The 17,177-nt window shown below is 44.4% G+C and overlaps 1 protein-coding gene across 1 annotated transcript in view; it reads right to left on the bottom strand.

The window, feature by feature from the left end:
* stx1b (syntaxin 1B) overlaps positions 1 to 17,177 on the bottom strand; it is a 49,373-nt gene that overhangs the window by 20,977 nt on the left and 11,219 nt on the right. The window contains exons 2-3 of the mRNA XM_013136007.3: positions 6,217 to 6,291; positions 2,911 to 3,010 (exon numbers count right to left, since the gene is read on the bottom strand). Coding sequence (XP_012991461.1) covers positions 2,911 to 3,010; positions 6,217 to 6,291 — 175 coding nt within the window. The remainder of the gene's footprint in view (positions 1 to 2,910; positions 3,011 to 6,216; positions 6,292 to 17,177) is intronic.

The raw sequence follows: 17,177 nt of genomic DNA, 5'->3' as shown, positions 1-17,177 counted from the left end.
CTATGTTAGCAAAGCAAGCTATTGTAATTTGGTGATATTTGATTGGGGTATATATTTAGAGTTAATTATTACCAATTAACAAATAATTACTGGAGTAATTGTATGTACTATCAACAAACCAATCAGACGCTAACAAGCTGCCCCCTGGTACTTCATATGGTGGGTTAAATTCTTTCATGTTTTCTGTGCTGTGTGGTTTGTTCTGTGATCTTGTTTGAACATTAGTGTAATACAAATGTCCTGTAAAATACTGCAGACACCTTTGTATTTCACCTGGGCTATCGATTAAAAGAAGCAAACGTGTCCCGTGTCAGTTGACTGGCCACTCACGTTGGCACACGGCACCTCCTGGCTGGTCAATATGGTCGTCTGGGCGCAGCACGGGACGCCCGCTCTAATGTGTATTTGAGAACACTGGCTACGGCGCCGGGCCCGGTAATAACACAAAGCCTCATCATATTAACTTAACGATTTATCTTGTTGCCTCTGAGGAACAAAACCCTGAACATATCAAGCCTGTGCGTGAGTGTAACTGGATCATGTAGGGCTGCAGTCCAGCTTACTATGGGTTTGGGCTGTTGTGTATTGCCTTTTGATGACGGATTTCCGCCTTTCCATGTTTGCACACAATGGGAAGTGATAAGTGAACTCTGCACTCAACTCAAACCGAATGAGTCCCTGGGATTTAGTCTGTGCCCTAAGTGGATGCCCCTTCGGCCATGATCGGAGGAGTTTGAGATTCAAACTGCTACAGCGTGGGGTATCCAGATGACGAAGGCTAAAGATGGTGTTTCTATGCGACTCCTGCAGGAAACGACTACACTTCCCATGATACATTATTTGAGGAAGTACACAGGAATGCATTTTATGTTTGTCCTTTGACTGCCAAAAAGCATTTGGCTTAAGATGGGGAGAAGGCTAAATCAAAGCTTTTAGTTCATTTTGAGGTGTGTGATTGTGATTACAATAATGCGTTATTACACACTCGGGGTTGTAAGATTCAAAATATCATGAAAGATTATGTTGATTCTAAAGGTAACTTTAAAATGAAATGTTATGTAAGCAATAATCTTAACACTTTTGTTGAAAAATAAATGCTTCATTAGACAAATGAGCAGGTGCCCCTCCCCCCAACCCCTTAAAGCCACTCATCATATAATGAAAGCAAACATATGAAATACACACAGCATAGTAATCACACATGAACTAGTTAAACTAGTTAACTAGTAACCAGTTAGCTCACTCACAAACACTGAATTCCGACAAACTAGTCCCCAGGGGCAAGTCCTTCATGAAAGCATGCATAGCAAGAAAAGAACGGGGTAAGAAAGAAAGACAGAAATGAAAGACAGACATAAAAAGAAAAAACATTCCAACAATATTACACAATATAAAAGACGAATATCGTAACTGTCGGATTAAATTCTTTTAACTACATTTATTTAACAAAAAAATGCTCTCTTTACTCAGTGCACTATGAACATTTCATGACTCTACGACTAATAAAATATATCTCAATAGCTTTAAAATATTTGTACCATGCTCGCTAATGGAGCAATGCAGCAGCTTTTTCACCCATTTTTACAAACATTCCTGTTTTGGAGGATACATTTTCATCAGACAGCCACGATATGTATGAAATCAAATATTGAGAAGGTAAATCAAAAATGTAGCATGCATACACACTAAGTGGCAAATAAAAGCAATTTGTGCAATAACGTGTGTCTGAACGTGTGAGAAAAGGACACGCAAGCAGGCCTCAGTGATGAGGGTAGAGTCGATACCATGCCGCTGCCCTGAGACTCTAGATAAACCCAGACTCGAGGTTGTCTGACGAGGCTGAACATTAGCCATGAAACATTAATTTACTCCGGTTGAGTCACAAACAGCCCGGGTCACTGTGGACCACACTACACTCATCCTGTATCAACCACAATTCTCTGTCACAGAAAGGGTCACTGTGGACCTCACTTCACTCATCCTGTATCAACCACAATTCTCTGTCACAGAAAGGGTCACTGTGGACCTCACTACACTCATCCTGTATCAACCAAAAGGCCCTGGCTTTATTATTGAAAATTATTGAAATATTGAAATGTTTACACACCTCTTAACTTCAAATCTGATTAAAACTATATTCAAGAGTACTATGAATGGTAATAACGAAATACTCTGTTTTTGTGGCACCCCAGTCCAATTTTACATAATTTTATCCAATTTACTTAACCTTTCAATTCTAGGCATTCTGCAGATGGTCTAATCAAGAGCGATTTACAGTTAGTCCATTTGTGTTAAGATGTGCACACTAATACTATTGCTTAGTTAAATATTAACAAACAAAACACCTCTTTAAGTTTGCTCTGAAACATCTACATTTCATGTTAGGGCAAACGTGTGTGTTGTCTTCATTAACTGTCAGATTAAAAGATTGAATTACTGTGGATGACATTGCTAAAATAAGAGAAAAAAAATAGTTCCATTACTCGGCAAGTGTTTCGGTAAACCTTGAACAACCAGCGGGTGGATTCCCACACCTGAAAATGAATGCCTTGGATATTTGTGTGTGTGCGCACGGGTATGTGCATGCGTGTGTGTGGGACATGTGGGACTCAATAAGAGATGCGTGGGTGAGGTCACATTCACCGGGAGCGTGGGAGGAGCATTCTGGCCAGGGTCACGCACACTTCAACCAGTGTGTCTCTCCCCAGGCGGATTCCCTTCACGCAGGACTCTGAAACAATGGAATAACCATAACGCTAAAGCAAAACCTACCAAGCCCTGTCACTGCCGCGTAGGCAGAGTCTGACCGGACTCAGGTCGAGCGGCATGGGACTGACACAGGTTTTGGGGCCCCGCCCGAAATGTCTAGATTTCAGCTGATTGGTGTAGCTGGCGGATAACAACACTTACTTTCATCAGGGTTGGGCGCTGCCAGGATGGCGCTGTGCTGCTTCTTGACCTGCTCCACATCTTCTGACAGCTTCTCTATACAGCCTCGAATCTCTTCCACCTGCAGAGGGAAGAGGCGACACGAGAGGGGGCTGGGTGCACCTGTCAAATAGCTGCAGCCAGATGGGCTCTTGCATTCTAATATCTCTGTTTCTAAGGAATGGACCAACCACTGCCCAACATAGATTGGATGTTAGCACAACGTGGGAGAGCCGAGGCCTCTGAAACTAACCGTGGAGTGGGTTACCTCACACTCAACCATCTACTGACCATCACGGTCCAACGGAAGCCCTTTGTGATGGCTGGGAGATAAGGGGAATGTTCATTGGCTCACAGGCGCCAATGCCTGACCGATAACGACTGTCGTTCTGGCTGGGGATTCGGGTACTTAAATGATTCTTAGCTATTGTCTCAGCCCAAGTGTCACACAGAGACATCGAAACGAGACATCACAATGAGACATCGATACTGTAACAATTCTTGGGTCACTCAGATAACACTGGTGTGATACAAGATGGCTTCCAGCATTTGAATGACAGGTACTACCGTCTCAGAGCACCTCTTTCCCCACACAATGTGTGGACGCTGAAAGCCTGTGCAAAGTCAGCCAGCAGCCCAACCACACACTGCTGTGTTGACTGCCTCGCCCCGAATGTATTGTATAATCCAAATCCCAACACAGACTTTTCAAAAGGACTCACAAGTCCCACGCGTTTCATGTCGCAGCTGTTTGCGTGGACACTGAGTTGTTTCTATGTGCATCTTAGCTATGAATTCCTATTAATAATGTACTCTGATCGATAACATAGTTATTTTTTTTGGGGGGGGGCTCGTTCTCTCAGCGAAAAAGGCAAAAATCAACCCCCTGGTTTATCGAGAACTATTGTTCTCCAAGTCAACAGCTTGGTAGGAGAGCTTCAGAATGCTAACACCCCGGGTTTCATTAGACCGGAGAAGTTGAGCCAGGGGCCGTAAGGTGCCGAGGAGCACAGCCATGCCGGGGATAACAACCACCCCCCCCTCCCCCTCCAGCGAACGCAGTGCTCTTCAAAGGCAGGTGTCATCAATCCCAGCTGGTCCCCCTGGGGGCCCCCACCCCCCCAGGCAGGGTCGGGCCTTTCACCCGCTCCCTCCCTGCCGCTAATTCCATCGATTCCAAGCCCATTGATTGGCCATAGAGTCTGTTCACCTGCTCTCCCACGCCTGCTGAGATGCAGATCAAAAGGAAGCAGCTCTTCCTGTACAGGGCTGTATTACCAGTCACAGCTTTTGTTTTGCACTCTGATAGCATTCTTTTTTTGAATAACGGTTCCCATGCAGACAAATAGACTACCTTATATTTTACAAACGCTGATGGTTTGTACCTCCATAAAGGTTAAGCCGTTCCGTAGCTGAATTGTCACCTATCCCAGTGTGCCGGTGTATTGTATATGTGGACTCAGCGATGGGGTGTTCTGGCAGCATCTCAGAAGTACAGAAAATTCCCCCACTGATTGTGGCTGGATTCGCTCACTGCCATCTCATTATGGCAGCAATAAAAGAAAAATACTTTATATTCTGGCATATTAGACAAAATAAAACCATGAGCTACGTCGAGACTTAAACTGTGAGCTGTTGCGATCCGTGCCTGGGTCGTTTATTAGATTCTCCCTCTACCGGATCAACACTTAGTATGCAAATCACCTCAACTGCCTATGGTTGAACACACCAAACATTAAATCACCAAACATAATCTTACTCTATTAAATATTAAGACACCCCCCCCCCCCCCCACTCACACACACACACTCACATAGAATATTGTGCATTTGATTTTGAAAGAACATATGCTTAAGGACTTTCCATTTTGAAAGATTAAGCTGTAAAGGACATGGACCAGAGCTTACAGAATGTAACCAGTATTCTTTCAGAATGTGGCTGTTTTTTTTCCAGACAATGATAACTAATTCTAGGATACCTCATTATAGGACACCTCATTATATGATACCTCATTATAGGATACCTCATTCTAGGATACTTGATTACATGATAACTCATTAAGTGATACTTAATTTTATAATACTTCATTATATGATACCTCATTCTAGGATCATTCATTACGATGCCGCATTATGTGCAGTGCACTTACAGAATAAATATTATATGGTCATAGTATGTATCAGTTAATTGCCAATTACAGAAGCAATATTATATGGTTATAGTATGTATCAGTTAATTGCCAATTACAGAAGCAATATTATATGGTTATAGTATGTATCAGTTAATTGCCAATTACAGAAGCAATATTATATGGTTTAACTATGTATCAGTTAATTGCCAATTACGTCCATTTTTACTATTTTCTTCGGGACAGTCCTCCTAAATTACAAAATAAAATTTTTGTGTACTTACAATATAAGCAGTCAGTGGACAACATATAAAAGCAATCCATGTTTTGTTTTTGTTTTCCTGGCATTGTTTCTAATACTAACTTTTTACAACAGTGTCACAAATCCCCTTTAAATTATGTAATATTAGCATTTTGTGTACATTGTGTTAAAAAATCTACATGCAACTCTGTTAAGCTTTACAATCAGTGACATTATTGGATTACTTTGACATGATACATGAAGAATAAATTGAATTGGATTTGTGACATAATTGCTCAAATGCTAACTTTACGAAACAGTCCCAGGGACCAAAGTGAAGCATGAATTGCAGTCATAATCTATGCATAGACAAATCCTAGACCAGAGGTTTCATAGAGGGCATTGCAAATTGGCTTAGCAGTGTAATGTGTAGATGAGTAGGACATCAGACCGGGCTTGCTTGTCTTGTTGTGCTCAACCGACTCCTTGTGGTAAGTCGGGCACCTGCAAAGTTAATCTTGGTTGTTGTTCGGAGATTGCGCTCTCATCCAAGCGCCTTTGCACTGGTGAGCAATGTGATTAAAAACAGAATGGCTTGGCGAGATGTGCATCGGATGACACACATCTCGATATTCAACTCTCCCGAGTCCACTGGAGAGTGGTTGTTGTGAAGCAAGGCCATAATTGCAAATTGGACTTAACAAAATTGGGAGGGGAGAAAAAAGAGCTTAAGATGCAAGAAAAATCTCTCCAAAACTTACAGGGTAAGGAAAACAATGTGTCATTTTGGAATTTGTGTGAACTATCCCTTTATGACCTGTAGATGTGTGCATACAAGAACTACCCCATACATTTTTAATAGTTAGTTAAAGATGGTAGGTTATGCCATTTCAGTTCAGTTCATGTCTGTTACACTGACCTGTTCAAAAAACTCATCCATGAAGTGATCACGGTCAACCTGGACGACTTCTTCATCATCGTCACTGTCCTTAGCCTGAAAAAGAACCAGCGAAATGCAATATGAATCTTCCATGTACCACACTGACATACTGCTATTTATTCATGTTTATACATTCATGACCTGTGCAAACCACAGATAACACACCCTTGACCATAAATCTCTCTTCACTGCTGTGAATGGTTATGGCATGCAGGACAGGGTGGTGGTCTGTTAGAATCCATATCACTCAGCATTGCGGTACGGCAGCCATTTTAGATAAAGCTGCACAAAAGAATTTCGATTGGAGTGAAGTTCACAATTTGAACGGAGTGTGATGTCTTGCACTCTCACTTCACAACACGACATGAAGCAGGTGACCCTCGAAAAAAAAAAAATTTCTTACACAAACTTGACTTGGGCTGATGTGGCCTGTGTTACCTGACCTCAAAAAGGGTCAAGGACCATAACTGGGTGACAACAAGATCCTGTAAGCAAAGGTTTAGGAAACAACAGCAGAATGGATGGAACCCTTTCCATAATAATGACGTGTCCCTGGTGCGGCTCTGGTGAACTGCCAGAGGTCTGGGGAGAGGTGCCTGGGGTGAGCAGTGTTGGCTGGCTGCAACCCGGCCTGTCGACCACTGGGCAGACCATCCTGTCATTCAGATTATGAGCAGGACAACTTATTCGCCCCACGCTCAGCTCAGACAGCGACCCCGAACGAGGTGACACCAGACAACAGAGAGGCCGAAGACAGGCCGTGTGAGAGGTGCGGTCTGTGGGTGTGGTTGTGTGGTGTTTGTGTCGTGTGGGTGTAGCTTGGTGGGTCTTGTGCTGATATGCACCAGAGAAGTGCATGATATTGATGTTAGCAGTCTGTGTAACATACATACAGGGTTTTAACATATGTGTAACATACATACAGGGTTTAACGTCTGTTTAACATACATACAGGGTTTAACGTCTGTGTAACATACGTACAGGGTTTAACGTCTGTGTAACATACGTACAGGGTTTAACAGCTGTGTAACATACGTACAGGGTTTTAACATCTGTGTAAAATACATACAGGGTTTAACGTCTGTGTAACATACGTACAGGGTTTTAACATCTGTGTAACATACATACAGGGTTTAACGTCTGTGTAACATGCCTACAGGGTTTTAACGTCTGTTTTGCTCTGTTGGGGGAGAACTTGTAGCACCAGGACTGAGGGTTTGTTTCCTACTCAAGGGACAAAAAAAACCCAGCAACCAAAAAACTATTTTGAGGTAATTACAGCTAGTAGACAGCAATATCTGGTTATACCAACACACTTCTAGAAAATATAAGCATCCCATATATGTTGGCAAAAAAGAGAACATTACAAAATGGCTGCTCTTCATGGGCAGACTCTAGACTGCCTTTCCCCTTCACTCTCCAGTGCCCTCTTTCTGCCTGCTGGCCAGACGAGGACATCACATCTCATACCAAAAGAAACAGTAGCAAAAAAGTATAGGGGAGTCTTGGGGCAAACTTTCTTATTCATGGGGGGGATAGCTACAAGTTAGGATAAGCTGGGAGGCCTAGTTGCTTTGCTGGGTGTTGAACTTGAGCGCTGGCTTGCTGATTGTAACAGACAGTTAATTCTACTGAATCCAGCTATTGGGGCATTTTCCTGAGTTAGATGTTTTCTTCCAGTCCCGCCTCTAACTGGCCAACTTTACCTTGAGGCATTGAGTTCCAAGAAGAGTGGCTAAATGGGAATGGGAACCTGCTGTAAAAGGAATGACGCCACATCAAAAACAATGAAAAAACATTGCTGGGTAGAGCCCAAACATTTCTGACTATGTGTAATTAAAATATGATGTATGTTGATTTTGTATGTAGAGCAAACATCTGGAGAAACAAAAAAAGTATTTGTCTGTGTCTACTGGCATTTTCTGCCATGTTGCTAGCCAGCATATGGAACATCTGTATGTTTAATGTGTCCAACCGGATCTGAAAGTAGCAATGAAATGTAACATCTTGTCAAAAATCCCTACAACACATTGATTAAAACAATTCTCTCCAGACCTCAGCGAGAGGCGTGACAACTTTGTGATTTTGGAGGTACGGCTACACAAGACTAGGACAGTTCTTGGAGGACACAGCGCTACTTTGCTATTGTTTAGATTTTTCTCTCAGTTCTTTGTATAGATTTTTTTCCCCTTTTAAATACTTTTCTGAAAAACAATACAAGGCACATTGACCACTTGTTAATTTTTTGCTCCATTTAAGCACATAATAGATAATAGAATATGTGAGTTTTCACAGCAGCTTTCTAGCTAATGAGCGGTGACTCACATTCATGCAATCATTCACACAGGCAATATCAATGACCTACTATGTTTGTATCAATTTCCAGCAAAGCATTTTAAAGCATTTAGCACCAGCTCCATTTAAATGTCCATAGATACAAAATATAATTGCTGAGACTGTTTGATTAAATGACATGTTGCTACAATTTTGGAATATGACTCATGTTGGGTGCTCTCCATCTGCATCCACCCATAGAAATATGGGAATCTTATACAACAGCTTTGAAAAGTGGATTTTTGTTGTCTGGGAGATTCTGATTTTAGGGACCTGTCACATGTTTGGGGTTTTTGTATGCATGGTATATGTTCAACCAAAAAGAACAGAAAAAACACAAATTATTTTGCTGATAAGAAATCATATTCCATTTGTACTGCACAGGTAAGCCAATGAAATACTTTAGAGGATGGTAGGTTTACATATCCAAACTGTAAGAGGAGAGTAAGAGTACAATTAATAGAATGTTCAATCAAAGTAAAGAACATTACTTTTCAATGACAATTCTGAAAGAATTGTGATTTTCTATAAGGCTGTGTTGGTTTAATTTTATTTTTTTAAAGAAAAGACTACAAATTGACAACTATCCTAAATCTGCGAGGGCCGTTTGAGTCAAAATCCCTGAAGCAATTAATTAAAAAAATAAGATATCAATGCCACAGCAGACCATGTGTGTAGTGAGGGGAAAACCAAAAGTAAAAGCAGTTCACCAACCAATTTAATTCTGCATGTTAGTTAACACACCTTTGGTGAAAAATAATGGCAAGCAACAGGGAGCTAAAGTGACTGATCGAAAATGCATTGGGTGTCCTTCAAGCTTTAATAGTAAAGGGGTGTGGTTACCAAAGAAAATCAATCGAAGTATTGATTAGAGTTGGCCAGCAAGACACCAGGACAATGCATGTAAAGGACCTGGGGAAGATTGTATAGCAGAGAAAGAAACATGCCATACATGTGATACCAAGGAAGTGTTCACTAACAAGTAATCATTGAGGAAACTGATCAAAAGCTCTAACATCATATTCACACAATGTAATGTAAGCAACGCAATCTTAAACCCTGAGAAGTTTACGTTGAATATTTTACGTCTTCGTCTGGTTCCAGGTTGGCTCAGCGAAACCCTGATGGCGGGTTCATGGTCAACTGCTCAGATTTCCTCCTTCCAAGAGCTGAAATATTCTGAACATTTTACATGGATTATTCATGTCCCGACAGAACAGCGTATACTTGCCTCTGGAATACATATTTATTTGTCTTTTTACTTTATATCGTGTTTTCCTATGTGGTTATCACAGTCAGACGTCGGCTGTGAGGTTCATCTACGCCAGGGTCAGCTTTAAAAGCGTATACCGCATTTTTCATCCCGGGGGGTGGTGGGGGGAGCTTGCACCGCTGCCCGGCTACACCAATTCATACGGCCCACCCTCTCCTTGTCTGCCTGTCACACTGCAGAGACGCACACGATCCTCAACCTACAAGACTACAGCAGGTGTGTTTAAACGTGTCAATGTACAGTATGTTCTAAGTGCATTCACCTATACATACAGTACTGACGAGAACACTCGCACACGTGTCCCGTGCAGTGAAATCACGCCAAAGCACATCGGTTTCATATGCAAGGAAACACAAATCCACGGATAAATGCACCTTAATCATGCTGATGGAGACTGAGGACACCCTCATTCTGCCAACGCCGAATCACTGGGTTCCCCGCCGAGTTCGACTAATTTGCTAGCTGACTTGTCCTGCTGTCGTGGTCGACACGGTAACGTCTCGCCACGCAGGCTACGCCTTCCGCTGTGATATCGTCAACAACAACAGCACCGCTTCAGGAATAGGGCACGCTTTCATTTTCCCAGCCTCCATGTGCACGAGCTCCACTGACTGCTCTGCCCAGTTACTCTACCCTCCGTCGAGGCTTGTGGAAAATGATTCTGACGACCCGTTCACCACACACTATCTGTGAGGGCCTGAAGTAAGAAATGTATATTTCAGGACAGACAAGATGCTTTTGGCAAGATGCTTTCAGAGGTCAACAAATCAGGTATTCAGACCGCTCAACACATTTTCATGACAGCTGACCTCTTCGGATGGGCGATGTGTTCTCATATTTTACAAGGTCAGCCTCACATTACAATTTGGATTCCTCTCACTATCGCTTATCACATTAGCGTCTTACCTAGGCACTCGCAGAGGACCCTGCTGAATCAATATGCCTATAAATAGCACCGCCTGAACGGTTACATTTGTTTGCTTGCTATCAGCCCACACCAGAAAGCATTGTTTGCACACATGTGCGTGCGTGTCTGCCTGGCTTTGCAACGTGTGTTCAGCTGAGAAAACCGGAGGATGCCTGACACAGGCAGGCTAGGGCAGTTCACCCGAGCCATAGGACAGTGATCTAGCACAGGTTTCCCATGTCTTTGTGCTCCTATTGATCAACCAATGGGACTGATAACCCAGTGAGGCCACACACGCCTAAAACACTCCCAAATCAGCCCCTGGTTTAAATGCTGTAATGGAGGCCTGAGGTCACTGTTGCCCTGTAAGACTTGAGGCCAGTCAGGCAACAACCCGGTTGTAACCCGCGCCGGTTATTATTTAAACTTCAGCACCGGAGAAATATGCACGATGTGAGCAGGATAAGTAACACAAGTACCTCATTGGTCCTCCGGTGCCCCTACGACGTCGATATAATCTACAGTCATTACTCCTGGCACCGTCCTAAGCTCAGACGGAAAGCGTCCGACTTGTGTATTAAAATATGTAGCGAAATGAGCAGCAGTGCTAATGCACACTCATCGCTAGCTCTGTCGCCCTGTGCCTCTGAGGGCTTCTCTCATCATCACAGTCTGCAGTTATGTCAGATACGTTACACACACACACACAGTATCTCATCTTGAGCTAGTCAGCTTTTTAGAATTCCCACTTTTCCCTCCTGCCCTGTCCACTGACTGTTGCTAAATTTGGCTGTGCTCTTCACCCGACTCCTCCCAGGCACTCGCGGCACTCGGCCTGTATCCGGTTCAGCTCGACGGGGGAACGCCAGCATGTCTTGCCCTCGCTTGCCAATGAGCAGATATGGTAGGTGGCAGCTCTCGTCGCCGTTGTGAGGGGCATGCGCGTACCGTGTGCCAAAGGCCACAACATTCCATGACAACAGATATCCTTGAGGAGGGAGAAGGAACAGCTTCGCTTTGTTGTTGAATGGACAGGCCTCATAGAGATGGTCAGAGGACTAACAGGAGGAAAATGTGCTCTAGCGTGTTCGTGGTCGTGGCCATTGAATTGCATCCACCATTTTAGTCAGCCGGATGGGACTTCTCAACCTCATTGACCGATCCCTCCTGATGTTGGTCATGTGACTGGCCGCAGCTCCAACCGGGTCATCAGGAAGGAATCAGCCAATCAGTTATACTGAAGTTGAGCCTTTCAACATGGAGGTGGCCTCAATCCTGAGAACTGTTCCTATTTCTATGGACGGTCTACATCTGCTATGTCTCTGTTCAGTGGATTGGGGGCTGTTAGGAATGTTAATCTGAACATCTAAGCAGTTTACTAAGCGATTAATTACGTCACAAAGTAAGACATTTTACTACACTGAAACCTCCCTCAAGAAATATTTTGTTTGGATATGAAAAGTCACTCTGAAAAGTAGGTCACCAAACTACTAAATCCAAACTACTCAATTAATTGGTTCTCAAAATAAAGTGTTGCCAAAACTATTGGCTACTTCAGACATATTTTTATAAAATATTTGCAGAAACACTAGTGTGTCGCTCCAATGGATAGCTAGAAAGCTACACAGCATAAACCATCAAATAAAAGTAAACACTGAGAACCTGACAACATTTTGAAAGTAGTTTACCTACCACTAAGCTGCCTGAAAGAAAACACAAAGTTAAATAGTTAAACTACGTGCAGTTCATTTCCTCACGACGCTGGAGGAGGGTTTAGCCGAATCCAACTGACAAAAGGAATGTCACTACCACAGTGTATCACATGCCTGGGCTGCCGAGATAAGGTCTGAAAAAAGGTTTGCTGCAGTAACATCATCAACAGAATCTAAATTAGGGATTGCACATCCGGTCCGATTGGTGGACTTGGGCTGGATTGGCACCTGACAGAGGAACCTGGTGTTAAGGGGAATTCAGACAACAAAAGTATACACAGGAGCATTGAATCAAATTCGTCAGGAAGTTTCAGAGGAGTAAAAAAAATGCTCCACAGAAATGTGATCATGCAGAGGCTAGCACAAACCACACCGTGTCTGCCTCTTGTTTGGGCCAATGGATTGTTGCAACAGCCGGGCTAAACAAACACACAGGCCGGCATCCAGGTTAACCTGGACAGGCCTAATGACTAGAAGGGCTAAATCAGGCCTGGGACAAAATAATCATTAGCTAATGCTAAGTAGGGCCTGCAGCTAATGTAAAACCTGTAGTTAAATCATTGAGCACCGAGCAACTTATTTCCCACTTAACAGCAAGCAGCAGAAAGACTTTCAGTAAGGAAATGCAAGCCCCGATAGTGTGATGGCGGAAGTGTGTCACACCATTTAATTGTGTGTATTTCTCTTATTCCCTTTGTAATGGGAATTAAAGCAATTTAACAAACAGAGTCATGGAAATAACCACAACCTAATTAGATTGAACTGTATACAAAAAATAAATATTCGGCATTTTATGCCTTAACAATACCATATGATATTAAGAGTATGTTCACGTATAATTTAGGCTGTACCTTTTTGGTTCCTGACATTTTTATTTGCCAAATGACCGTGGTCACAACTTCATGTATTCTAATACCATATATGAATCAACCAGATAGCTAGGCAAATAAAACAATGATATATAAAAAAAAAATGTAACCATAAAAAAGATCCCATTGGTCCATTTAGATTGGCAGTAATAAGCACCATGAAAGCCACCACCGCCGAGACCTCCACCACCACCGCCGGTCTTCCCTCTGCCCACCACTCTCCCCCCTACAGAAATATCAGAAGATTTAAAGCACATTAACTGTTGGGTGTGAACACGGCGTCTCTGCGTATACGGAGCAGCACACAGGGCACAGCACATCTGGGAGACAAGCCCCCGCCGGGGGGGCACCGTTTTTCCAGCCCTGCTGGAAAAAAACACTGCCTTGAGCAATGTGGGGCACGACTGCCACACCTGGAATCTAAGCCTTCGGAAGTCTGGCCAGAGAATGTGGAACAGCACACTGCTCTAAACTGTTGAGGGATCTTGGTTGGCCTAGTTAGAGGGCTGTCTACTCTGCGTGTGAAGCGGAGACACGGATATCCACATTGCGAACGGGTAAACCCACATGAAGTGGCCCTGTACGGTTCCTGTACGCCCGCCTCAAGCAGCCGACCCCGGCCAGATAGACGCCAGTGTCCTACCGCACAATGAAGCCTTCGACGACCGCTGAGCTAGCATGCAGACTGTAACAGGCCTTTTCAAGTTAATTTACGCCATATGCATGGAGAGACGCTGAGGCAGAAAGCATGCATTCTAATTTTGGATCTCTTCAGTTAAACACCAGTAGGCCTTTTTGCTAACACCAGGCCAACAGCATGGAGCTGATGTCACCATAGTGTTATAACAGGCAAATCATAAATGTATATTTAATCAATAAGGCCTGTGGAGGCGTGGTATGTGGTCAATATGCTATGGCTACAATGCTACACAGATTATTTTCATACAGCACTTAGCTGTGGGAGACTGGCCATACGTCTCAAACCTCTGGCTGACCTACTGATACTACAAACTGGTTACCAATGGAATTAGAACGGTAAACCAGTATTTTTGAATCCTACAATACAATACGCATGTTATATTATCTTATGGTTCATCACCCAACAAACAGTACCATTAATTACCTGCCAAACCACCGTGTAATAAACTGTACACACCTCATTTAGGACGCTACAACAAACTGCCCGTACACAAACGACGGAAAAAAGGTGCAATGTCTCATTCGCTAAAAGCAAATATTTAATTTATCACATAATCATCAGGTTGTTGACAGCCTGGCCAGCTGCTTTAGACAGGAGGGCCCCCTCCATTTAGACAGGAGGGCCCCCTCCATTTAGACAGGAGGGCCCCCTCCATTTAGACAGCACTGGAGACGAAGGCAAGGGACGTCAACGTCCCCGATTTCAGAATACACTGAAAATGTCTGTAAAATATAACCTGCATTATGACCCTGCCTTGTGTTAATGCGTGAGTGGGGGGGCGAGGGACGGACAGGGTACAGAGAACACGACTACTTAGAATGTGAGTTTATTATTCAGGTGGGTGTGTGTGTGTGTGTGTGTATGTATATATACATTGACACAAATGCATGCCTGTTGAATGTCTTTGCGCATATGTCTATGTTCATGTGTGTGTATTTATGTATTTCCAAAAAAGTTCAGTGTGGGTTTCTGAGACTTAAACACACAAGAATCAACGTCACTCCCATACACACATAAAGAAAACAGCCAAAGCACATTGCAAATGCAGAATTATATTGGATGCCGAAAGCGCCTTGATTTTTTTAGTGGTAGGCACTCTACTAGTCAGATGACACTTCATTGAGTAAGTCCCTACTGGGACTGTAACGTTGTTGTCCCAACTGGCTATCTGAAACTGGCTATCTCAACTGGCTGTCTTAACTGGCTATCTGAAACTGGCTATCTCAACTGGCTGTCTTAACTGGCTATCTGAAACTCATATCTCAACTGGATATCTGAAATTGGATATCTCAACTGGCTATCTGAAACTGGCTATCTGAAACTGGCTATCTCAACTGGCTGTCTTAACTGGCTTTCTGAAGCTGGTTATCTTAACTGTCTGTCTTAACTGGCTATTTCAACTGGCTATCTGAAACTGGCTATCTCAACTGGCTGTCTTAACTGGCTATTTGAACTAGCTATCTGAAACTGGCCATCTGAAACTGGCTGTCTTAACTGGCTATCTTAATATGTATGCACTAACTGTAAGTCGCTCTGGACACAAGCCATTGCCAAATGACTGAAATGTAAATATACCTTAGTTTAGGTTTTATGGGAGCTATTGGGGCCCAACAACATCTGTGATCACCTGCCAGCCCGCCAGCCGACTGCTGTGAGCGGCTTCCAGATGCAGAGGCCGATTGAGTGTGTCAGTTCCACCACGGAGGAAGAATATTTGGACGGCAGGGATTCCTACCTGTGATTCCAGAACAAATCGGCCCCTTAGAACTTGATGGACGGGTGTGTGCAGACGCTTGGTCAATCAGCATTGCCGGGAGAGTGCCTTATTAGTCAGAATGTGTGCCAGTGCTGTATGGACTGTGTATAGGATGAGTGTGTTTACGTGCATATTAATTTGATTAATTTGACTGACTGCACTCCTACAGCCCTGCGGCACAGACGGAGCAATGATGGTGAGCGGGGAGGAAGGAGGAGGAGAGAAGCAGAGGAAGATAAAATGAGAGAGAGAAATGGAGAGAAAGGGTCAAGAGAAAGGAGAGAGTGGCTGTGGGGGAGGGGACTGTGGAGAGAGAGAGAGAGAGAGTGGGGGATGGAGAGAGTGGGAGGGAGAGAAATAGGAAATGGACGGGGGGATGGGCACGGAGAAGGACTGTAGCTTGCTAACACACATGTAGGTTAAACAGCATCTGTTACCTCATAAAACAAACCTCCCTGCGCTCCGTTTCACGTGAGGACAGGGGATCAAACAGCCAGTGTGATCCACGCAAGGACGGCCCATCCCGTCCGTCACCCCGCCCCCCCCCCCCAACCCCCGTCGCTGCATCCGAGCTCGGGATCGAGCTCCCCGTTGGGGACAATTATTTAAGCCCGAGCGATGTCAGGTGCGGGGGTGAATCCAAATGGCACGCATGTCCTGCACTACGACCCGGTCCATCTGCGCTGGGAGTGGGCGAAGCCATAGGAGGGGGGCGCTTCCGTCCACCACTACCACCCCCGCCCCGTATCCGCGAGGCCTGGTAGCAGCATTTGGGCCGGTCTCAGAGTGGTGCACACTGGGTAAGGGTTGGGCCGGGGCGTCTGTTGAGCGGAGGCCACAGGAGGCGGAGTGTCGGCATAGAGGAGAGCTTCGACAAAGTGCCCTGATGTACACACCCGTCAGGTCCCATCTACTGCTGGCCCGTCTTTTGTCAATCCGCGGTCGGCTTTCCACTTCTGGGGCTATAAAAAGCATTGATTGTCGGCGCACACGCTCCGCCATCGTCAGTCGGTCTGATGCTTGCAATGGGGGGCCAAGAGCGAAAATGGAAGAGCGCCGTCTTTTTTCATGAGCCATAATGGATGGCGGGGGGGTGAGGGGTGGAGGAGGTGTGTTTAGATAGAAATAGACGCTTGCTGTGGCTTCCTGACTGACTCAGCGAAAAGATCTCAAGGGAGTGTCTCAAGTGAAGTAACAGGACGGGAAGCTGTGAGCAGAGCTGACTAAACGCCGGCCACCCAAGTCTCGGAGAGAGAGAGAGAGAAGCCCAAGGAGACAGACCCTGCTCCCAGGGTGTCTATGTACACTCGCTTGCTCCCCATGGCGGAACCTCCCTAGGGTCTGCGGTGACTCCGCCATTCCACGACATTGGGAGTGCGTGAGTGCAGA

Source organism: Esox lucius, chromosome 11 (genome assembly GCF_011004845.1).
Source record: "Esox lucius isolate fEsoLuc1 chromosome 11, fEsoLuc1.pri, whole genome shotgun sequence".
Taxonomy (NCBI): Eukaryota; Metazoa; Chordata; class Actinopteri; order Esociformes; family Esocidae; genus Esox; species Esox lucius.
Note: the sequence above shows the minus strand (reverse complement) of the source record. Positions and strands in the feature narration are given on the sequence as shown.